We start from the raw sequence: 24,521 nt of genomic DNA, 5'->3' as shown, positions 1-24,521 counted from the left end.
TGAGTTGGATCCGCTGGCGGAGGAGGAAGCCGAACAGACCTGGCAGACCCAAGCGTATTGTGAGGGTCTGCTGGGAACGTCTGGCGGAGCCCTCTGTCAGGGGGGTCTTCAACTCCCGCCTCCGGGAGAGCTTCTCCCTGATCCCGGGGGAGGTTGGAGACATGGACTCCGAGTGGGCCATGTTCTCCACCTCTATTGTTGATGCGGCTGCTCGTAGCTGTGGTCGTAAGGTCTGTGGTGCTTGTCGCGGCGGCAATCCCCGAACCCGGTGGTGGACACCGGAAGTAAGGGATGCCGTCAAGCTGAAGAAGGAGTCCTATCGAGCCTTGTTGGCTCGTGGGACTCCTGAGGCAGCTGATGAGTACCGGCAGGCCAAGCGTGCCGCGGCTCGGGCAGTCACAGAGGCAAAAACTCGGGGTTGGGAGGAGTTCGGGGAGGCCATGGAGGAGGACTATCGGACGGCCTCAAAGAGATTCTGGCAAACCGTCCGACGCCTCAGGAGGGGAAAGCAGTGCTTCACCAACACTGTTTACAGTGCGGGTGGAGAGCTGCTGACCTCGACTGGGGATGTTGTCAGGCGGTGGAAGGAATACTTTGAGGATCTCCTCAATCCCACTGTCACGTCTTCCGAGGAGGAAGCAGAAACTGGGGACCCAGAGGCGGACTCGTCCATCACCCTGGCTGAAGTCACTGAGGTGGTTGGCAAGCTCCTCGGTGGCAAGGCTCCGGGGGTGGATGAGATCCGTCCTGAGTACCTCAAGTCTCTGGATGTTGTGGGACTGTCTTGGCTGACACGTCTCTGCAACATCGCGTGGCGGTCGGGGACAGTACCTGTGGAATGGCAGACCGGGGTGGTGGTCCCTCTGTATAAAAAGGGGGACCGGAGGGTGTGTTCCAATTACAGGGGAATCACACTCCTCAGCCTTCCCGGTAAGGTCTATTCCAGGGTGCTGGAGAGGAGAATCCGACCGATAGTCGAACCTCGGATTCAGGAAGAGCAGTGTGGTTTTCGTCCTGGTCGTGGAACACTGGACCAGCTCTATACTCTCCATCGGGTCCTCGAGGGCTCATGGGAGTATGCCCAACCAGTCCACATGTGTTTTGTGGATCTGGAGAAGGCATTCGACCGTGTCCCTCGTGGTGTCCTTTGGGGGGTGCTCTGGGAGTATGGGGTCCGGGGCTCTTTGCTAAGGGCTGTCCGGTCCCTGTATGACCGGAGCAGGAGCTGTGTTCGCATTGCCGGCAGTAAGTCAGACCTGTTCCCAGTGCATGTTGGACTCCGCCAGGGCTGCCCTTTGTCACCGGTTCTGTTCATTATATTTATGGACAGAATTTCTAGGCGCAGTCAGGGGCCGGAGGGGGCCTGGTTTGGGAACCACAGGATTTCATCTCTGCTGTTTGCAGATGATGTTGTCCTGATGGCTTCTTCGAGCCAGGACCTGCAGCAGGCACTGGGGCGGTTTGCAGCCGAGTGTGAAGCGGCTGGGATGAGAATCAGCTCCTCCAAATCCGAGGCCATGGTTCTCGACCGGAAAAAGGTGGTTTGCTCCCTCCGGGTGGGTGGTGAGTCTCTGCCCCAAGTGGAGGAGTTCAAGTATCTCGGGGTCTTGTTCACGAGTGAGGGAAGGATGGAGCGTGAGATTGACAGGCGGATCGGTGCAGCGTCTGCAGTGATGCGGTCGCTGTATCGGTCCGTTGTGGTAAAGAAGGAGCTGAGCCGGAAGGCGAAGCTCTCGATTTACCGGTCAATCTACGTTCCTACCCTCACCTATGGTCATGAGCTTTGGGTAATGACCGAAAGGACAAGATCGCGGATACAAGCGGCTGAAATGGGCTTCCTCCGCAGAGTGGCCGGGTGCACCCTTAGGGATAGGGTGAGGAGCTCGGTCACACGGGAGGAGCTCGGAGTAGAGCCGCTGCTCCTACACGTTGAGAGGAACCAGCTGAGGTGGCTCGGGCATCTGCTCAGGATGCCTCCTGGACGCCTCCCTAGGGAGGTGTTCTGGGCATGTCCCACCGGGAGGAGGCCCCGGGGAAGACCCAGGACACGCTGGAGGGACTATGTCTCTCGGCTGGCCTGGGAACGCCTTGGGGTCCCACCGGAGGAGCTGGAGGACGTGTCCGGGGTGAGGGAAGTCTGGGAGTCCCTGCTTAGACTGCTGCCCCCGCGACCCGGCCCCGGATAAGCGGAAGAAAATGGATGGATGGATGGATGGATGGATGGATGGAGTCTGAACTCGGTTTGAAGTTTGCTCTTACATTGAATGAATTATGTTTTTTTTATTTTTTTTTAAATTATATATATATATATTTTTTTGTGAGTATGTATAATACTGGTCCAAACCTGAGAGTGTCCAGTGCGCAGTGAGGGTCCTCCTGTAGAGCAGACAGGAGCTTTATTCCTGTGTCTCCTGGGTGGTTGTAGGTGAGGTCCAGTTCTGTCAGATGGGAGGAGTTGGACCTCAGAGCTGAGGCCAGAGAAGCACAGCCTTCCTCTGAGACCAGACAACCTGACAGTCTGAAGACACGAATTATTGTAAACAGTCAATTCATTGGTAACAATCAAACCAAATGAGACAAAAAAGTCCCATATATTTATTTTACTTTTATGAAATGTTCTTTTCCAAAGCAGGTTATGTAATAATAGTGCATAATACTAAACCCTCTGACCTGAGCTTTTCCAGTTTACAGTGAGGACTCTTCAGACCAACAGACAACATCTTCAGCCCTGAGTCCTTCAAGTCGTTGAGACTGAGATCCAGGACTGTCAGACTAGAAGACTGGGAGCTGAGGACTGAGGACAGAGCTTCACAGCTTCTCTCTGACAGGTTACAGCTGCTCAGTCTGGAGAGAGAAAACATTGTTCATGTAGAAGTTGAATCAAACCATCCTCTGTTAAACAAATGTTACTCACAGAGCTTTGTTGGAGGCCTTGACCACTGGCAGCAGCCTCAGGAGAGCCTCCTCTGAAGCAGAGTATTTCTTCAGCTCAAACTGGTCCAGATCTTCGTCTGATGACAGTAAGATGAAGGCCAGAGCTGACCACTGAGCAGGAGACAGTCCACCTTCAGACAGACGTCCTGAACTCAGGACCTGTTGGATCTGCTCCACCAGAGAACGCTCATTCAGTTCATTCAGACAGTGGAGCAGGTTGATGCTCCTCTCTGCAGACACATCCTCACTCAGCTTCTTCTTGATGTACTCAGCTGTTTTCTTATTGGTCTGGGAGCGACTTTCTATCTGTGTCATCAGACCTTGTAGAAGGCTCTGATTGGTCGACAGTGAAAGACCCAGGAGGAAGCGGAGGAGCAGGTCCAGGTGTCCATTTGGACTCTGCAAGGCCTGGTCCACAGCTGTCTGGTAAAACTGGACTGATTTACTGCTAAAAATATTTGTCCACCATGATGTTTGTTTCTCTGAGAGCAGGTTGATCCCAGTGTTGATGAAGGTCTGATGGACGTGAAGAGCAGCCAGAAACTCCTGCACACTCAGATGGATGAAGCAGTAGACCTTGTCCTGGTACAGGCCTGGCTCCTCTCTAAAGACCTGTGTGAACACTCCAGAGTACACTGAGGCCGCTGCAGCGTCCAGCCCACACTCCCTCAGGTCACACTCATAGAAGATCAGGTTTCCTTTCTGCAGCTGCTCAAAGGCCAGTTTTCCCAGAGACTCCACCATCTTCCTGGTCTCTGGACTCCAGTGTGGGTCTGTTTCAGATCCTCCTTCATACTTGATGTTCATGACTTTGGCCTGAACCACCAGGAAGTGGATGTACATCTGAGTCAGGGTCTTGGGCAGCTCTCCTCTCTCTCTGCTTTTCAACACATGCTCCAGGACTGTGGCAGCGATCCAGCAGAAGATTGGCATGTAGCACATGATGTGGAGGCTTCTGGACGTCTTGATGTGGGAGATGATTGTGTCGGCCTCGTCTCTGAACCTCTTCCTGAAGTACTGCTCCTTCTGTGGGTCGGTGAACCCTCTGACCTCTGTCACCATGGAGACGCACTCAGCAGGGATCTGATTGGCCGCCGCGGGTCGTGTGGTTATCCAGAGGTGAGCGGAGGGAAGCAGGCTCCCCCTGATGAGGTTTACCAGCAGCACGTGCAGTGAGGTGGACTCTGTGGGGTCGGTCAGGGCCTTGGTTTTGGTGAAGTCCAGAGGAAGTCTGCACTCGTCCAGACCGTCAAAGATGAAGAGCACCTGGAGGTCTTCAAAGCTGCAGAGTTCTGTTTGTGTTTGACTAAAGAAGTGATGAACAAGTGTCACCAAGCTGAAGCTTCTCTCCTTCAGCACATTGAGTGCTCTGAAAGTGAACGGGAACAGCAGCTGTATGTCCTGGTTGGCTTTGCCTTCAGCCCAGTCCAGACTGAACTTCTGAGTGAGCACTGTTTTCCCGATGCCAGCCACTCCCTTTGTCAGCACTGTTCTGATTGGTCCATGTGTGTGAGCTGGGCCTTTAAACATGTCTTCACATGTGATGGCTGTCTCTGCTGGGTCTGGTTTCCTGGAAGCTGTTTCCATGTGTCTGACCTCATGTTCCTGGTTGACCTCTGAAGACCCTCCCTCTGTGATGTAGAGCTCTGTGTAGATCTGATTCAGAAGGGTGGGGTTTCCTGCTTTAGTGATGCCCTCAAACACACACTCAAACTTCTGCTGCAGGTTAGACTTCAGTTTACGTCGATAAACTCCAGAATAAGTCCCTGAATGAAGACAACAGATACAGGCCTGAGTCTCAGAGAATATAAAACGACTGTGAGCACCTTGTTAAATGTGTTAAATGGTCCTACTGCTCCACAGACGCTCAGCCAGCTCCTTCTGCTTCATCCTCCTCAGGAAGTTCAGTGTGATCTTCAGAACAGCCTCACTGCTGCTCCTCTGCTCTTCATCCTCATCCTCCACAGGCTCTAAGCATTCTGGGTAATCTGTACTCAGAACCTTGTGGAGCTTCTTCAGCTCCTTCTGGACAAAAGTGAAGATGTCCTCCTCCAGAAGCTGAACAGACACATTATAAACAACACAAATGCAGTCAGTGTCAGATCTGTGTGGAACAAGTTCTCATTCATCTGAACATTTACAAACTTTAGTGACAGACCTTAAATATGGAGTCCAGCTGTGTCTGATGGTGCTGACCACTGGAGACCTCTGGACCCTGCTGCTCCACTCTGTGAGAGAGACTCATCAAACACTTATGTTCATTTCAACTGTTTTATTCAATGGAAACTCACGGCTCTGAGGCAAAATTAAGTGGCTCTCCCTTAGACCAGTCACTCCTGAAGGACTCACAGATGGGACCAGGTTCAGATGGAGGATGTTTCTGGTGGATCCTGAGACACAGAAGAAAACACACTTCAGTCACAGTAAAACACATAGGACTGTTATGACTCAGGTCTGATACTTGTACAAAGTGTTCATGAGGCCCTCACCACAGACGCTGCAGTGCCACAGTTTGAACAAAGAAACACCACATTTTACAAAGTATTTTCTCTTTCATTATTTATCTAAATTCATTCTATTGTTAACATGTTTTTATTTTAAACCTCAAAGTTGTTCATGTCCAGACTCTGGTCCAGGTCGAGGCCTGACAGTGACACTGAATGTAATGGATGTTTGTTAAACGTTTTCACTCTTAAAATCCTTCAGTGTCTGTGTTTAAATGCACACTTAAAATCTGATCATAATCTGATTTCTACGGTTGTCAGATTACTCAAATGTGACTGAAAACAGTAAAATCTGATGTGATTTGATTCAGATTTTTACACCTCATGTGTTAAAGAAGAAAATAGATCAAAAAGGTCAAACAAACGCAGCAACGACAAAGATCAGTGAAGACTAAAATCAGTTGAGTTTGACCCTAATCCTACAATGACCCGACACATGTAAACCTGGTGTTTGTGGTCAGATTTCTTCTGTGCATGTAAACACACTCCAACAGGCAGATCTAATCTTTGGCTCAGACTCACTGTGGACCATGCTCCTTTTTAAAATTAATCAGTCGTCCAATAGAGTGTTCACTCTCCAGCGCCGCCCTGCTGGTGGTGGGAGGGGCTGCGTCCTCTCTGGTCTCTCTCTGATCCATGCTCAGTCCAGAGTCCTACAGAATGACATCACACTGTTTAGCCCCGCCCACTGCTCACATGGTTCATCTCATGTAGTTTTGTCAAGTGTCTCCATAAAGAAACTTTCACATCAAAATGTAAAGAAGGAGACGCCAAAAGAGCTAAACATTTATGAAATACAACTGTACAATGAAATGTTCACATTGAGAAGAAACAAAAACACAAAATGACCTTCCATCAAACAAACAATAATCAGAACTCAGACTTTTACTTATATCTGATTTATAAAGACATGGGCCACAAAGAAAACACTCCACATATTAGATAATGAATAATTAACACCATCTGAAGAAAAATTAGATACGAAGTTATTAACGAGTTCTATTAAAAACATGGGAAAAACACAGTCTGATCTGAAGAAAAAATAAATAATAATAATTATAAAAACAGTTCAAAAAAAGTGTTTAAAAAAAAAAAAAAAGAAAGAAATATCCAACAATGTGAGTTTAGAGCAGAAAAGTCACTCCCTGGTGCATTGATGCAGAGTTCAAAGGTCAAAGCCTTGTGGGTAACTGTGGCTCTGAGCTCTGTGCTGTGAACTCACAAGGTTTAGATCAGTCACATATTAATGCCACTTTATTCATTCTATGTTTACACCTAAAATACTGTGGCTCTGCTGCTTTTGTTCTGTATTTTTATAACGACATTTAGTCAAATGTCCAGTTAAAAACTGTATAATTTCCACTGTGTTTGTTTCTGTTGAAGGAGTTTCACCTGTTTCATCTGATCCACAGAAGAAACAAAACTAAGAACATAAAGACTCATGATTCTGAGAGTCCAGTTAATGGGAAACATACAGTAAGTTTAGATAAAGCTGAAACTGTCCCTCTCAAACTGTGAGACATAACGACACAACAAGACTGTAACCAGGAAATAAACCAGGAAATAAACCAGGAAATAAACCAGGAAATACACCAGGAAATAAACCAGGAAATAAACCAGGGAATAAACCAGGAAATAAACCAGGAAATAAACCAGGAAATAAACCAGGGAATAAACCAGGAAATAAACCAGGAAATAAACCAGGAAATAAACCAGGGAATAAACCAGGAAATAAACCAGGAAATAAACCAGGAAATAAACCAGGAAATACACCAGGAAATAAACCAGGAAATAAACCAGGAAATAAATCAGGGAATAAACCAGGAACTAAACCAGGAAATAAACCAGGAAATACACCAGGAAATAAAACAGGAAATAAAACAGGAAATAAACCAGGAACGAAACCAGGAAATAAACCAGGAAATAAACCAGGGAATAAACCAGGAAATAAACCAGGAAATACACCAGGAAATACACCAGGACCAACTCGGGTTTAAACTAAATCTGTCCCAAACCAGGTCTAAACCAGGACTAAACCAGGACTAAACCAGAACTAAACCAGGTCTAAACCAGGACTAAACCAGGTCTAAACCAGGACTAAACCAGGACTAAACCAGGACTAAACCAGGACTAAACCAGGACTAAACCAGGACCAAACCAGGTCTAAACCAGGACTAAACCAGGACTAAACCAGGATTAAACCCAGTGTTAAATAGAATCAAATGAGTGAAACCTGAGCGGATCCAAAGAGTCCAAAGTGTCTTAGAGAAAGGTGCGCAGTTGAATAAAGATATTTGTCGTTAACGTTCTTTCTGGAGTGAGTCAGAGCTGCTCCTCTATTGGCTGCAGTCCAGGTGGGCGGGGCTTCACTCAGGTGAGTGACAGGAGGCTGCTGCTGAGTTTATTCAAGAAGATTTTAATTCTGATTTAAATGTTCTTAGTTTATTATCTCCCTACTGTTGGTCATCTGTCAGAAAACAGGGTGTAATTTTGGACAGGTCTTTTAAACTGGAAAAACAAATTAGCTTCATTGTCAAAAGAAACATTTTGTGACTGTTTGGTAAAATCACATCTTACCTCCCCTTTAATGAACTGGAGAGAGCAGCCCATGTATTTATCTCGTGTCATCTTGATTATTGATATTGTGGGTTGGACCAGTAATCTATTGGCAGGCTGCAAACGGTCCACGATGCAGCTTCCATTTACTGACAGGGACCAGGAGACAGGACCACATCACACCTGTGTTTGGCCCAAACTAAATCCACATTAAAAACTCACCTTTATGCACTGGCTTTTAAAACATGTTGAGCTGTTTTAATACGCCCTTTTTACAGACCAGTTTGGCTAGTTCCAGTTTGCTCAAAATATGCAGCACTTCCTGTTCCATTCATTGTTTAGTGGAAATCAGCAGAGTCATGTATTATTTAAGTTATGGATAATCACAGACAGCATGTCAAGAGCTTCACTACAATGTAAACACTTCACCGGAGGAAGCTCCTGTGTTTAGAAAAGTATTTGTGTCTGGAAACTAATGCTAATGCTAACTGAACTCAACTAAAAACTAAACTAATCCAGGACTAAAGAAGGACTAAACCAGTCCAGGTGGGCGGGGCTTCACTCAGGTGAGTGACAGGAGGCTGAGCTCTGTGTCTGTGTGGGCCTCATTTAGTCTGACACAGATGAAATGAGCCAGTAGGACACAAATATGGAGGAGAGGAAAGCTCCGGTTCTGATAAGGACTAAACCAGGACTAAACCAGGACTAAAGACAAACTCACCATGATCTGTTTACTATTTACACCCCTGTTATCTACAACTGGAGCCACACGTGGGGAAAAGGCCTGTAGCTGCAGAGGGTGTGTCTGTCAGAGAGTCCATCATTATCATGTGTGTTGAGTCTGTCCTACTGTTCTGAAAGAATAAATCATATCTTCATTAAATAATATCTGAACATTTGATCTTAAATCTAAGAGTATAAGACTTCACATCCTAAAGTCTGAAAACCATCAGTACTAGAGCTGGTATTTCACATGTTCTATCTTAAAAGGATTATTCAAAAGAGAAATACACAAATGTTGTACCTGATCAGTTACATTAGAGACAAAGACCATGAGCCCAATATATGTGTCCATGTCCAGCACAGACTCTGTGACCACAGTCATTTTGCATGTGTCCCTTTTAAAATGGACATTGATTATTGTTTCAGTTTCTAAAGGACTACCCCTTGGATAGTCCTTTAGAATGTTCTGAAACCTGCTGTTCTGTTCCGTTAATTCTGAAGTCATGTTAGAACTGAGTTAAATGTCAGAATGGCGTCACGAACAGGATCCTACTCCATTCATCCTGTTGGTGGTGCCATTGTGTGAAGGAGCTGCTGCAGTTGTTCAGATGTGATGATGTCTGACACAGAGGCTCTGGGGTTTATTCAGCCTCTGGATCTGCACACACATGTTAGCATTGTTAGCATTATAGCATGTTATTTTCTATTTGATGCCACAAACAAATGGAACCAAATCTTTCCCCGTGTTTAGGTACGCCATGAAAAGTAGTTTAATGTTCATATCACATTCACAAACCTTAGAAACAATAAACAGCACAGAGTTTGTGTTTGAACTTCTGCACAGAAGCTCTGCTTGTGTATAAGTCTCTCCATGGCCTAGGTCCAAAGTTCATCTCTGACATGTTAGTGCCATATGAACCATCTCACACTCTGAGGACTTCAGGGACCGGCCTCCTGCTGGTGCCAGAGTCAGGACTAAACATGGGGAATCAGTGTTTCAGTTTTATGCAGCTAAAACCTGGAACATTCTTCCTGAAGATGTGAGACAGGCCTCTACTTTGACAATGTTTAAATCCAGGCTCAAAACAGTTCTGTTTATCTGTGCACACGACTGAAAGGTTTTTATTCTGTTCTTCTCTTTTAATGGTAATTTTATGATAATTATTTGTGTTTTGATTTGTGTGATTTTAATGTCTTTCTTATTCTGTAAAGCACTTTGAATTACCTTGTGTGTGAATTGTGCTGTACAAATACACTTGTCTTGCCTTACAGTGACCGGCCACCCCCCTGGTCTCCAAAGTAGATTTTTCATGACTTTTTCCCACAGGTTTTCCACAAAAATGTATATTATATATTTGAAAACTTGCTCAGGGCTAATTAGACGTAACTAATGACGACGAGACCTATATTTTTATTTAAAATCTGCATGTAAAACTTTATAAACAGCAAAGTTGTTAAAGCATCTCAAACATACTTATAGTAATCAGCACATAACTGCATGCAAAAATAAGTGTATTATGGATATTAGTTAGCACATAGCTAGTTGTCTTTAAACTCATTTGAATGTGGGAAAAATGAATGGTAAATGAACGAGACCAGAGCAGAGTTGGAAGTGGGCGGGACTGTGGAGCTCCATCGCTTATATGGGTGAAAGAAATGACTTTGTATTATCTGTACAGAAGTGAAGCTGTTAGAACATTTGACAGGCTCCAATCACTGCTTCTGATGCTTTTGTTCACATTCTAGTTCTTCCATAAGACGAGTACTGCAACAAATGATTTTACAATGAAGGAGAAGCTCAGTGGAAGTCACTTCAGTGGAGGAAGTACTACATTTAGTTACTTAAGTCAAAATATTAAAGTACCTGTTTAAAAATGGACTTAAAGTATTTGACACAGATTTTGAGATCTAATAAAGCTTCAAATGTAGTGATTTTTGTTTGCTCAAATTATGAACATGAAATAAAAATAAACCCCTCAATCTTTTAAGAAATACTTTTACTTTTCAGTTCAAAAATGTAGTGGAGTAGAAAGTACCATTACCCGCTCTCAAATGTAGTGAAGTAAAAGGTTTAAAACTGACCTAAGTACAGATACCTAACATGTATACTGAAGTACAGTACTTTACTACCTTTACTTTGTTACATTCCACCACTGCTGGTCGTGTTTTACTTGAGAAAATCAGTGTGAAAACCAATGAAGTGATGTAAACACATTTGACACACAGTGAACATTGCACTGCTCTATATACCTGTTTGGTGATACTGCGGATATCCCACAGGGGCACTGGGTTGTACTTGTTACAAAAGTCCATTAGGCTCATGTCCAACATTTCAAAAATCATTCTTTTCCCCAAAGGAGTGTGGAACGCCTCCAAAAACTTCACAATGTTCTTCTGGTCCATCCCTTCAGCCGTCAGACGACACAGGAGAGAGACCTGAACACAGAAGAATGAGTTACATGTTTACATCTTTAAAGATCAATATAAAATGTGTATCACTCCATTAAAGTGCATATGGTTATTTCACTAAAACTATTATGTTTAAGATTTGACTCATATTCTTGCCTAGTTTTTTCTATTGTTTTTATTTTGGTGAAGTTTATAATTTGCCTTCCTGGTTGGACACGGGCAGCAGATGTGATATGCACAGAGGTAACTCCATAACTGCTCCCCAGCGGCGTTAACAAGGGCCAAGACTTGCCTTAATTACACAATAGTAATAATTAGACTTCAAAATAAACGTCGACACAGTTTATGATCAATGTTAAAACTCACTGCTACTTCCTGTGTGTCTTTGTACTTATTTTTTCCACTTAACTCATGTAAAACTCTGATCATTATTTAGCGCATGTACTACCCCACCAAAACCAAGTCATAATTGTAAATGTGTGAAAAGCTGTCATATGCACTTTAAATAGTATCATAACAGGGACTTACCTCCTTCTCTGTGTCCTGTTTGAATAAGTTTAAGCGCTACAACCTCCTGAGTGTCTTTTTTTGGGCACTTGACCAAAGCCACCACTGCACAGGTGTTACATCAGTTCATAGTTGTGTGGGATTGACTCTTTAATATCCTCCATGGTAAGGGTACGCTCCATTCTTCATGTCTGTACAACTGAAACACATTACACATGATTTAAGTCCAGCTCAATTTCACGTTAATGCATTGACAATTAATGAGGGAACTCCAAGTCTCTGCTCAAAATGGCACTCAAAGCACTTTACATCAAGGAAGCACTCACTCATTCACACACACATTCATACACCAGTGTACGCAGACACTGAGGGTGAGGTCCAGAGCAGGATTTGAACGTCCAGAGCAGGATTTGAACCACCAAACACCCACCAACTGAGCTACTGTTGCCCCAAATGTAATGTACATATAGACCTAACTGTGTATTATTAGGCTGCTGCAAAAGTTTACACTGTGAAAAAGTCATGAATTTTCTAAGTACTTAACAGTGAAATACTGATTTACTGATGTAACTTACATTTTGATTGTCCCCATAGGAAAATGAATACCACTGGAGCGACCTGTCAGGAGCCCAGGGACCCACCTCCAGATTGTGTAGTTTTTCCCCTCGTAAACGCACCCACAGAGAGGTGAAAGTGCTTATGGAAATGTACTGCAGTGAGCTGATGTTTGGAACTTATCAAGTCACTTTCTACCACATCAAAAATCTATGTGAAGGTGAAAACCCTGCCTCTGTCACACTTAAACTACAACAGATATGTTTGAGTCAAGATGCAGAGAAATACAGGTAGTACCTCAGCTGAGTCACTGTAAATGAAACATAGCTGCTTTTTTAAGGCAAAGTGTCATGTACATTATGTAGATTAAGTTTAGTAAAACGTTGTAAAAGTCAGAATGTCAAATAAAAACCTCATGTTTCTCTGGACTTCCACAGTGGTTGCTGGTCCTTTTAATCCTACCCAGACATTTGATCATTTGATCCGTAGTACAGTTTGGAGACGAGACTAAAGAAAGTTTTGTACCACATTATAATAACTACACCTTAATTAGGCTTATTAAAGCATGAACAATAACGTTATTCAGGCTTAGTAAATAATTAAATCAGACCTTTTCTGCAAAATCCACTTTTCAGAGCTTTTAACAATGTTGTAGTGAGTAAATGAGGAGCTTAAATATTTTTAAGTTGTATTTGGAGCGAATCTTTAATCACTTCCTTTCAAGACGCCATTTAGCCAAGTCCAGCGGTACAGGCCCACTGCTCCGTACCAGTTTCATTTTTTTAATCGATGATGCACATTGGTGTTGAAGGATCTCGCTTTCCACCAGCAGAGGCCGCCAAAGGGTGAGTGAACCTGACGCCACACAGCTTATAAAGCTTTAGTAGTTAAAAATATCATGTAGTAGTTATAAGAGATTAATTTGCCGAGCTAAATTGCTAAGGATACTTATTATTATGTTATTCAATTATTCATTATATATGCAAATTTTTGTCATTTTGATAAATTTACTTTTACCTTTAATTTTACATTTATGCTTTTGCTCTACATGGGGACACTAAATGATGTTATATTTATGTGATATATTTGGGTTTAAAATGATATGTTGAAATTAGACATAAGTTGTTTAGAAATAATTGTCAAACACCATCGTGGCCTATGTCAGAGTTAAGATACAATAGTGAGGAGACTTCAACAGGAAGTCCCCACTTCCTTTTTCGGTAATTTCAGAACTAACTGTAATCTTAACTATAACTGTATTTGTAACTAAAAGTCTGCGCTGGGATTACTTGTGTCACGGAGTCACAGAGTTCATGGGAGTGGACAATTCTCAAACTGGTTGATAACTGGACAATGATGATGTAATGCCCCTTGTGAACTGTATATAATCTTTATTTTTGAGAGCAGATGGTTCTTCTCTACTGAGGGGCGATACTTGCTCTCATGTACTGAATTACTGTTTGTCTGGCTGGTCCGCTGAGATCAATTCCCTGGCGTATGGTGTGGCAATGCGTCTCATCCCTCGTTGGGTTTTGCTTTGTATGGTGCTCGGGTCTCATCGGTGCCGGATTCACATTTAAATTGAAGTTAGGCTTTCAGTTTATATTCTGGGGGAGTGAATGGTGTATGGGACCTCATGGTGACTAGCACCGCTCCAATACACCGTTTATGCTGCCTAATCCCAAGCACTGACTCAGGCAAGGAGCAGGGGCTGCTTTCATATCCTGTCATGTGTTACAATTGAGGGTCCTTGTGTATCCTGGGCGGCGAAAGCAATAAACATCCCAAAAAAGACACTTACACTGATTGCATCTCATTTGTGCCTCTCTGAGAAGTCTCTTAAGAAGTTAAAATTTTAATATCCTGGTCAACGTTTAACAAGCATCGCTCCAGACTGGTACGTCTCCTTTGTTTTTGCACTTTTCACTACTGGTAGGTTATCCAACCTTGTGTGGTTAAAGGGTTTTTATGGGTTCAATTCAATTCAATTCATTTTATTTTTGTAACGCCCAAAATCACAACAACAGTCGTCTCGAAGGGCGTTCATGTTTTGGTTGATGGGGGAAACCGGAGTACCCGGAGGAAACCCATCCAGACATGGGGAGAAATATGAAAAACTCCACACAGAAAGGCCTGGGCGACCCAGGGATCGAACCAAACCCTCTGCTGTGAGACATGAGCCACTCAGCCACCGAGATATACACACAAAAACAAAACAACAGGAAAAATCAGACAAAACAAGAAATATTCGGCCAGACGAGGAGGAGGGAGGGGGGCGGAGGAAGGCCAGGCGAGGAGGAGGAGAGCCGGGCGAGGAGGATGAGAGCCAGACGAGAAGGAGAGGGAGGCGGGGAGGAGGAGAGGGTCCAGCTGTCATCGGGGCATCTGAAAGAGATACACTCCACAGGGGGAGTGGGACAGGGGACAACATGTGAATAGCATTGCTGATGAGAAAATAGGACAAAGTAGAGGATAGTGCTCAGGTTGCCATACTTCCCCCAGCTAGTTACTCCTACTGCAGCCTGTCTTATCCCGGGTTTAAATGTCCCTAACTCCCTCACTATGTAACCTGGTCTATACCGAAGAGGAAGGTTTTAAGCCTGGTCTTAAATACAGAGACTGTGGGGGCCTCCGGTTTCCCCCATCAACCAAAACATGAACGCCCTTCGAGACAACTGTTGTGATTTTGGGCGTTACAAAAATAAATGAATTGAATTGAATCTTAGGTCAAAATGTAATGACTCAAAAAATTTGCATTTCAAACTGAATCATATCAGAACATAAAAGACTAGATTACTTAAGGTCACAATTATGACCTAGAAGTTATAGACTCCAGCCAAGTGTACTCCCTGTGTGGACCAGGTGCACATGGACCTGCACAGGGATAAAATGAGCTGGGACAGAGCTGAGAGCCCATTGGTTCTTTATAGTAACAATTATAATGAAAAAACATGGTGCAATAGTATAAAATTGACTCTATATTAGTATAGATAATAAACCAATTCTACCAAGATCAATGTTTAAATGGGCTGTAATATTGAGTCATGGGCCAAGCCATGCCTCAACAGGAGAGATGTGTAGAATTATAAATCAACACTATACAACCTATATTATTAAATAATAATAATAATAATAATAATAATAATAATAATAATAATAATAATAATAATAATAATAATAATAATAATAATAATAATATGCATAAAACCCTCAAGGAAATTTGAGACCAAAGAGAGGAAAATTTCCAGAACCAGAATATCCATTCTAGGTTATACATGTGGATTTCATTCAACTGAACAATGTTAGAAATGTACAATATTGTCTGGTGATTATTGATGCTTATTCTAAATGGGTAGAACTCTTCCCTTGCCACTGTCCAGATGCATTGACAGAAGAAAAAGTTTATGTAAAAGAATAATACCCACATATCCCACGTATTCCACAAGTGCTGAGAAATGATAATAGTATACATTTATAAATGAAGTCGTTGATAAAGTTGGACAAAATCTGAAAATTTATCTAAATCGACATTGTAGTTACTCAGAGTGTAGGACTAGTAGAGAGGACAAATGGGACTAGCAAAACTAATCTGAGAAAAACCATGGCAGAAACGGGAAGACCATGGACTGACAGTGTATATTTAGTGCAGTTTGCACATCGCACCTAATCAAACTAAGTTACTTACACCATTTGAGATACTATCTGGACAACCATATACAATATCAGACCTAACACTCAACCTAAGACATTCTCCAGACGACGAAAAAGACTTGTCTGATTACATGAGGAGAACTTTGATGTGAAGAGAATGTTTAGAACCAAATACTGTTCCCTCCGATTCTTTTGTCTCCCCAGGAACGATGCATTCAACTTTGAGTAGGAGATTTGGTGTTTGTCAAAGTGAGCAAATGGAAGTGCTGGTCTGAAACACGTTTTGAAGGTCCTCACAAAGTGCTGCTAACCACAACTATGGCTGTGAAGATAGCTGAAAGGACCACGTGGATTCATCTTTCAAATTGCAAGCTGAGAGAGGAAGTCTGACCTAAAAGATATAAAAAAGGTCATGTATGGGTGGAAAGGGGACTAGGGTATTATTCTACTGATAAGCATGAGGAACGTTAAGCTGCTGAGTATTGTCAAGCTGTTAAAAAAAGGCTGCTTTGAGAAGGGGACGGCGAAGAAGGTAAAGAAGACCTCGTGGAAGCAGTCTGCGTAGCTTCTCTGTTCTTGCTTCCCTCTGATCCCCTCTGATCAGAGTAGAGAAAGTCTAACGCTTGTCCTGAGTCTTTTTTTACAGCGAGTCGAGAACAGAGTTTTCATGACATTCATCCTGAATGTCCGTAGTCATTTTGTTTTTGTTTCTTGTATTCACATTCACACACTCGTACACATTTACATTTGTGTTTCTTCTGTTTTCCTTCCTCACTGTCTCAGATGAATAAGCTGCTGCTGCTGCACAGGTCGTGTTTGGTCTGGACTCACTTCCCCTCTCTCTCCTGGATTATGTCTTTTACAAAGACAAAATGGCCGCCGATGCTTTCTATGTATTTTTACACGTGACTGTAAATACTTGTTCTATTTTTGTTTAAGGGAATGTTTTCAAAAATGAACTCTTGTTTCTCCAAGTCTACTGATCTGATTAAAATGTCAACAGGATATGGCTGTTTGTCAGTGGTTTGTCTTTCTGTGCTAATATCAATAACACACAGGCAAACAAGTGTCTTGCCCAAAGACATAAAAACGGTATGCATAGCCAGCAGCAGGATTCCAACTTCCAACAACCATAAGAATAAAGCTCCTTGTCAAAGCCTGAGTCAGATCTCTGAAGCTCGGCAGGACTGGGCCTGGTCAGGACGTGGAGACCGCTGGGAATACCAGGCCACAGGGGGGCGCCAGTGGATAAAACTGTTATTGTGTCCTTAGGCAAGACACTTCCCCCACATTGCCTAGTATGAATGTGGTGTGTGAGTGTTGGTCAGAGGGGCCAATGGCACAGACTGGCAGCCTCTGTCAGTCTGCCCCAGGGCAGCTGTGGCTACAGTAGTGTCTCTTACACCAGTGAGTGTGGAGTGAATGAAGAATGCACCAAACTGTAAAGCCACATTATATATATGAGTTTGTGTTTGAACTTTTTTATTTGTGGCTGAAAACACAATAAGACTCATATTTCCATGGTTTTCTATGAGTTCATGGTTTAGTTTGTTTGGTGTGGCTCCGGTCGGCTTCTCCAAGTTGAAGAAAGGTTGATAAAAGACCACATGTACTAATTACTATGGTCTACACCACTGTGTCTCCTCCTCCTTCTTATTGGACAAAAACACTGCCTCAGAACATAAAAATACAACATACTTTCTTATGGGAGTATTGAACCCAATCAAACAAACAAGGACCAAAGTAGCACATATACAGACTGTACACTTACTGCATGTGGTGCCTGTTTATGAGTTTGTAAAGTTCATATTGAACACAGTGATTTGTTCAGTACAGACACTAGTGTGAGGCTGATGTCTGCAGTTTGTCTTTGAGAGGAAATAACACATTAGAAAAGAAATCTCTGCTCAAATCAAGTCAAAATAAAACATTTACAAAGTGATTTTTCTACAGATTTGACTGTTGTATTTTACACAGAGGAGGGTGAGTGTGTCGGAGCACACACACACACTGAGGAGTCAGAAGACCTGAGCCTAAACCCAGGGAGCAGAGTGTGAGTGAATGTGGTGTTGAAGGTGTGGAGGTGGGTCAGTTGGTCAGAGGAGACTGTGTAGAAGGACAGAGAGCCAGCAGGACAGTCCACAAACACTGAGACTGTCCCAGAAGAGGAGGACCAGGGCTGAGGGAGGCGGGTGTGTTTTTTATTATGCCAAACATAAAAACCACGTTCAGAACAGCCCAGACTCCAGGACTGATCATTGTCTCCAAACACACTGTCATTACTGTCTCCTTTCCTTCTGATTCCTTTGTAAGACACTGATATATAAACATCTCCACTCCACTGGACCTCCCAGTAACAGCGACCAGTCAGACCAGTGGAACACAGAATCTGAGGACAGGAGTCAAATCTGTCCTGATGATCTGGATACGGCTGCTCCTCTCTCACACGTGTCACCTTCTTGTTGTTGTCAGACAGTTTGAGTTTTCTGTGAGCTGTGTTTGGATCCAGAGTGAGATCACAGAAATCTGATGGAGAGAAGACACAACACAGCAGCAGTTAGTCCCATGTGGAGACACACATTTAATTATAGTTTAATATGGGTCAATCTATTCATGAAAGATGGATTTAAAGTCAATTATTTATGATGAATGTATTTTTATTCTGATGATTTTATTTGTGAATCATGTCAGTCTTATATTTGGCTCATGTTTCTTTTGCATCAGCTCTATATTTCCTTTAGTTTCAGCCTCACATCTATTTCAGATTATTTTCAGTGTAAAACTTGAGTTTGTTGCTGCAGTGACAAAGTGCAGCTCCAGTCTCTGATGTCACTCCACACATTCTACACTCCTCTGTGCTCCTCCTGTGCTCCTCCTACACTCCTCTGTGCTCCTCCTGTGCTCCTCCTGTGCTCCTCCTGTCCTCCTCCTTTGCTCCAGCAGCAGTAGTTCTGATGGGGCTTGATGCTCCTCCTTTGCTCCAGCAGCAGTAGTTCTGATGGGGCTTGATGCTCCTCCTTTGCTCCAGCAGCAGTAGTTCTGATGGGGCTTGGTGCTCCTCCTTTGCTCCTCCTTTGCTCCAGCAGCAGTAGTTCTGATGGGGCTTGGTGCTCCTCCTTTGCTCCTCCTTTGCTCCAGCAGCAGTAGTTCTGATGGGGCTTGATGCTCCTCCTTTTCTCCAGCAGCAGTAGTTCTGATGGGGCTTGGTGCTCCTCCTGTGCTCCTCCTACATTCCTCTGTGCTCCTCTTGTGCTCCTCCTACACTCCTCTGTGCTCCTCCTTTGCTCCAGCAGCAGTAGTTCTGATGGGGCTTGGTGCTCCTCCTTTGCTCCAGCAGCAGTAGTTCTGATGGGGCTTGGTGCTCCTCCTTTGCTCCAGCAGCAGTAGTTCTGATGGGGCTTGGTGCTCCTCCTTTGCTCCAGCAGCAGTAGTTCTGATGGGGCTTGGTGCTCCTCCTTTGCTCCTCCTTTGCTCCAGCAGCAGTAGTTCTGATGGGGCTTGGTGCTCCTCCTTTGCTCCTCCTTTGCTCCAGCAGCAGTAGTTCTGATGGGGCTTGGTGCTCCTCCTTTGCTCCAGCAGCAGTAGTTCTGATGGGGCTTGGTGCTCCTCCTTTGCTCCTCCTTTGCTCCAGCAGCAGTAGTTCTGATGGGGCTTGGTGCTCCTCCTTTGCTCCTCCTTTGCTCCAGCAGCAGTAGTTCTGATGGGGCTTGGTGCACACAGGGGCTGAGACATGTGGCTCTGTGTTTCAGGAGCTTGTTCACAGCTTCTGTCCTTTTGCCAGTGTTTGTGTGTCTGTTGTTGTTCTAGTGATGAGGAGGAGGCAGCAGAGGCACAGCTCAGAGGAGAACAGGGGATTGGTTTAAATCCACTGTCTCCAGAAGAAGAATGAAGATCACTGTTGTGTTTGAGCTGAAACATGAGTGCAGTTACACAGCTCCAGACTGGACTCTTCAGGATCTGCTTCAGGAGTCAGTCGTGGACACAGCTGTGGACTAACTCCATTTAATATTAAATTATTGTATTCATTTTGGGTTTAGATTTGTAACTGTCCTGACACTGAGTTTTTACTGTTTCTTATAAAACAAGAGCAGACATCAAACACTGAGTAATATTAAACACAACTGTATAAGTGTATTTATTTTATACTCACTCTTCCACGGGCAAACGGTTAACCAGTGAAGACCTGCAGGCTCCAGTCTGAAGGAGAACACAGATGGTCCATTACTGAGGCTCATTAAAGCTTCACATTTAACCTGTTAAAATGGACTGATTCTGTACAGTGTGTGTGGTACTAGTCACAAACACATAATAGTCCCTCATGAATCAGTGAGAAACAGACACTAAAGTCTTCAAACCCAGAGTGGAGAAATAAATAAGTGAATATGTGCGCGGGGAGTTAGCCATGGAGTTTTCAGCACTGTAACGTGTGGTAGTGGTCAGGCAGAGAGCGCTAGCTACAGCCATTAACATGTGCTCTGGGATAGAAGAACAACAAGACTTGTAGATTTACACTGATACTTGGTTTATTTCACATTTATAAACCAAACAATGCCACGTCTCCACGGCAACAACAATCACACATGAAAGAGTCCGTTTTATACCTGTACCACACATTACTTGAGCTGTAGAGCGCACAGGTGTGTGTCCATAACACAGCAACAAGTGATGACCTGTGACCTTACAGTACATTACAAATAGAGAGGCGCCACCATATGGTGCTATCAGGTACTACAACAGAAATACACTGGTAATACTGACTGTTACAGCACGTGTCAGTGATGTTGACTTTGAACACCACTAAAACACACATATTTACTTCACAATAATCCAGGACTGGATCTACCAGAACTGAACCAGGACTAAACCAGGACTACACCAGGATCATAGTGAGCAGAAAGGAGCAGCAGACTCCACAGGACAAGCACAGGACTTAGGTGTATGTTTGTATATATCTCCTCATCCTCAACTCCCACGTGCACAGGTTAGAGACCCAGTCCCGTCAGAACCCCACCCTGAGTCCTGCACAGTGGACCCTCAGATCCAGACTGAGACCAGGAGAAGGACCAGGTCTAAACCCAAGATCCAGGACAGACCTCAGCCCAACCCCATCTAGCTCTGGGACAGTCCTGACACCTCTGTGTATAAGGGACCACAGGGGACATATACAGGTATAAATACTACTACGACTACTACTACTACTACTGCAGTTGCTACTACCTCTACTACTGCTGCTGCACAATATACAGGTATGTTCAGAGGTTTTTTGAGCCGACAGAGAAAACACTGACTTTTGTGCCAGATTCTTGTGAGGCCCAGTAATTACACAGATATGATCCATAAACCAGGTCCAACATCTGGACCAATGCAGATGGAGCTGGGAGTGGCCTGAGGGTTGGTGGTTCCTCTGCCTTTGTGCCTAAAGGCCTCACCTCCAGTGTGCTGCTGTGTGTGTGGTTGTGCCTTTGACAGACAGCAGGGGGCGCTCTCACCTGACAGACAGCAGGGGGCGCTGGTCCTGTAGAGCGGTCAGGAGCTCTGCTGAGGGTCCTGGATGGTTGTAGCTCAGGTCTAACTCTCTCAGGTGGGAGGGGGCGGAGCTCAGAGCTGAGGCCAGAGCAGCCCCGCCCCTCTGTGAGACCAGACATCCAGACAGCCTAAAGACACAGCATTACACTCATGTGGACACAAGGGGGCAGAGTGCATCATGGGAGTGTCTCACCTGAGCGTCTCCAGTCTGCAGGGGGTGCTCTTCAGTCCAGAACACAGCAGCTCCACTCCTGAGTCCTGGAGGTCGTTGTGACTGAGATCCAGGTGTGTGAGACTGGAGGAGCTGAGGACTGAGGACAGAGCTTCACAGCTTCTCTCTGACAGGTTACAGCTGCTCAGTCTGGACAGAGAAAACATTGTTCATGTAGAAGTTGAATCAAACCATCCTCTGTTAAACAAATGTTACTCACAGAGCTTTGTTGGAGGCCTTGACCACTGGCAGCAGCCTCAGGAGAGCCTCCTCTGAAGCACAGTATTTCTTCAGCTCAAACTGGTCCAGATCTTCTTCTGATGACAGTAAGATGAAGGCCAGAGCTGACCACTGAGCAGGAGACAGTCCACCTTCAGACAGACGTCCTGAACTCAGGACCTGTTGGATCTGCTCCACCAGAGAACGCTCATTCAGTTCATTCAGACAGTGGAGCAGGTTGATGCTCCTCTCTGCAGACACATCCTCACTCAGCTTCTTCTTGATGTACTCAGCTGTTTTCTGATTGGTCTGGGAGCTACTTTCTGTCTGTGTCATCAGACCTTGTAGAAGGCTCTGATTGGTCGACAGTGAAAGACCCAGGAGGAAGCGGAGGAGCAGGTCCAGGTGTCCATTTGGACTCTGCAAGGTCTGGTCCACAGCTGTCTGGTAAAACTGGACTGATTTACTGCTAAGAATATTTGTCCATGATGATGTTTGTTTCTCTGAGAGCAGGTTGATCCCAGTGTTGATGAAGGTCTGATGGACGTGAAGAGCAGCCAGAAACTCCTGCACACTCAGATGGATGAAGCAGTAGACCTTGTCCTGGTACAGGCCTGGCTCCTCTCTAAAGACCTGTGTGAACACTCCAGAGTACACTGAGGCCGCTGCAGCGTCCAGCCCACACTCCCTCAGGTCACACTCGTAGAAGATCAGGTTTCCTTTCTGCAGCTGCTCAAAGGCCAGTTTTCCCAGACACTTCACCATCTTCCTGGTCTCTGGACTCCAGTGTGGGTCTGTCTCAGATCTTCCTTCATACTTGATGCTCATGACTTTGGCCTGAACCACCAGGAAGTGGATGTACATCTGAGTCAGGGTCTTGGGCAGCTCTCCTCTCTCTCTGCTTTTCAACACATGCTCCAGGACTGTGGCAGTGATCCAGCAGAAGATTGGCATGTAGCACATGATGTGGAGGCTTCTGGACGTCTTGATGTGGGAGATGATTGTGTCGGCCTCGTCTCTGAACCTATTCCTGAAGTACTGCTCCTTCTGTGGGTTGGTGAACCCTCTGACCTCTGTCACCATGGAGACGCACTCAGCAGGGATCTGATTGGTCGCCGCTGGTCGTGTGGTTATCCAGAGGCGAGCGGAGGGAAGCAGCCTCCCCCTGATGAGGTTCACCAGCAGCACGTGCAGTGAGGTGGACTCTGTGGGGTCGGTCAGGGCCTTGGTTTTGGTGAAGTCCAGAGGAAGTCTGCACTCGTCCAGACCGTCAAAGATGAAGAGCACCTGGAGGTCTTCAAAGCTGCAGAGTTCTGTTTGTGTTTGACTAAAGAAGTGATGAACAAGTGTCACCAAGCTGAAGCTTCTCTCCTTCAGCACATTGAGTGCTCTGAAAGTGAACGGGAACAGCAGCTGTATGTCCTGGTTGGCTTTGCCTTCAGCCCAGTCCAGACTGAACTTCTGAGTGAGCACTGTTTTCCCGATGCCAGCCACTCCCTTTGTCAGCACTGTTCTGATTGGTCCATGTGTGTCAGCTGGGCCTTTAAACATGTCTTCACATGTGATGGGTGTCTCTGCTGGGTCTGGTTTCCTGGAGGCTGTTTCCATGTGTCTGACCTCATGTTCCTGGTTGACCTCTGAAGACCCTCCCTCTGTGATGTAGAGCTCTGTGTAGATCTGATTCAGAAGGGTGGGGTTTCCTGCTTTAGCGATGCCCTCAAACACACACTCAAACTTCTGCTGCAGGTTAGACTTCAGTTTACGTTGATAAACTCCAGAATAAGTCCCTGAATGAAGACAACAGATACAGGCCTGAGTCTCAGAGAATATAAAACGACTGTGAGCACCTTGTTAAATGTGTTAAATGGTCCTACTGCTCCACAGATGCTCAGCCAACTCCTTCTGTTTCATCCTCCTCAGGAAGTTCAGTGTGATCTTCAGAACAGCCTCACTGCTGCTCCTCTGCTCTTCATCCTCATCCTCCACAGGCTCTAAGCATTCTGGGTAATCTGTACTCAGAACCTTGTGGAGCTTCTTCAGCTCCTTCTGGACAAAAGTGAAGATGTCCTCCTCCAGAAGCTGAACAGACACATTATAAACAACACAAATGCAGTCAGTGTCAGATCTATGTGGAACAAGTTCTCATTCATCTGAACATTTACAAACTTTAGTGACAGACCTTAAATATGGAGTCCAGCTGTGTCTGATGGTGCTGACCACTGGAGACCTCTGGACCCTGCTGCTCCACTCTGTGAGAGAGACTCATCAAACACTTATGTTCATTTCATCTGTTTTATTCAGTGGAAACTCACAGCTCTGTGGCAAAAGTCATAGGAAGTCTCATAGACCAGTCACTCCTGAGGGACTCACAGATGGGACCAGGTTCAGATGGAGGATGTTTCTGGTGGATCCTGAGACACAGAAGAAAACACACTTCAGTCACAGTAAAACACATGGGACTGTTATGACTCAGGTCTGATACTTGTACAAAGTGTTCATGAGGCCCTCACCACAGACGCTGCAGTGCCACAGTTTGAACAAAGAAACACCACATTTTACAAAGTATTTTCTCTTTCATTATTTCTCTAAATTCATTCTATTGTTAACATGTTTTTATTTTAAACCTCAAAGTTGTTCATGTCCAGACTCTGGTCCAGGTCGAGGCCTGACAGTGACACTGAATGTAATGGATGTTTGTTAAACGTTTTCACTCTTAAAAGCCTTCA

The 24,521-nt window shown here is 44.7% G+C and overlaps 2 protein-coding genes across 4 annotated transcripts in view; both read right to left on the bottom strand.

Moving 5' to 3' along the window:
• LOC117381192 (NACHT, LRR and PYD domains-containing protein 14-like) overlaps nt 1–24,521 on the bottom strand; it is a 29,891-nt gene that overhangs the window by 4,155 nt on the left and 1,215 nt on the right. Inside the window, exons 1-8 of one of the 3 annotated variants that reach the window (XM_055226612.1) lie at nt 7,672–7,723; nt 5,961–6,091; nt 5,226–5,324; nt 5,093–5,162; nt 4,788–4,992; nt 2,915–4,700; nt 2,671–2,844; nt 2,345–2,518 (exon numbers count right to left, since the gene is read on the bottom strand). In XM_055226612.1, the coding sequence (XP_055082587.1) occupies nt 2,345–2,518; nt 2,671–2,844; nt 2,915–4,700; nt 4,788–4,992; nt 5,093–5,162; nt 5,226–5,324; nt 5,961–6,076 (2,624 nt within the window). In that variant the 5' untranslated portion in view covers nt 6,077–6,091; nt 7,672–7,723. Of the gene's footprint in view, nt 1–2,344; nt 2,519–2,670; nt 2,845–2,914; nt 4,701–4,787; nt 4,993–5,092; nt 5,163–5,225; nt 5,325–5,960; nt 6,243–7,671; nt 7,724–24,107; nt 24,207–24,521 lie in introns of those variants that run through there. The other 2 variants (XM_033978093.2, XM_055226611.1) reach the window with 2 other exon arrangements.
• LOC117381193 (NLR family CARD domain-containing protein 3-like) overlaps nt 17,299–24,521 on the bottom strand; it is a 44,640-nt gene continuing 37,417 nt past the window's right edge. Inside the window, exon 9 of the mRNA XM_055226613.1 lies at nt 17,299–18,365. Coding sequence (XP_055082588.1) covers nt 17,809–18,365 — 557 coding nt within the window. The 3' untranslated portion in view covers nt 17,299–17,808. The remainder of the gene's footprint in view (nt 18,366–24,521) is intronic.

The sequence above is a fragment of the Periophthalmus magnuspinnatus genome, chromosome 14, assembly GCF_009829125.3.
Source record: "Periophthalmus magnuspinnatus isolate fPerMag1 chromosome 14, fPerMag1.2.pri, whole genome shotgun sequence".
Taxonomy (NCBI): domain Eukaryota; kingdom Metazoa; phylum Chordata; class Actinopteri; order Gobiiformes; family Gobiidae; genus Periophthalmus; species Periophthalmus magnuspinnatus.
The sequence above is the reverse complement of the archived record's forward strand: the minus strand, read 5'-3'. Positions and strand labels throughout refer to the sequence as shown.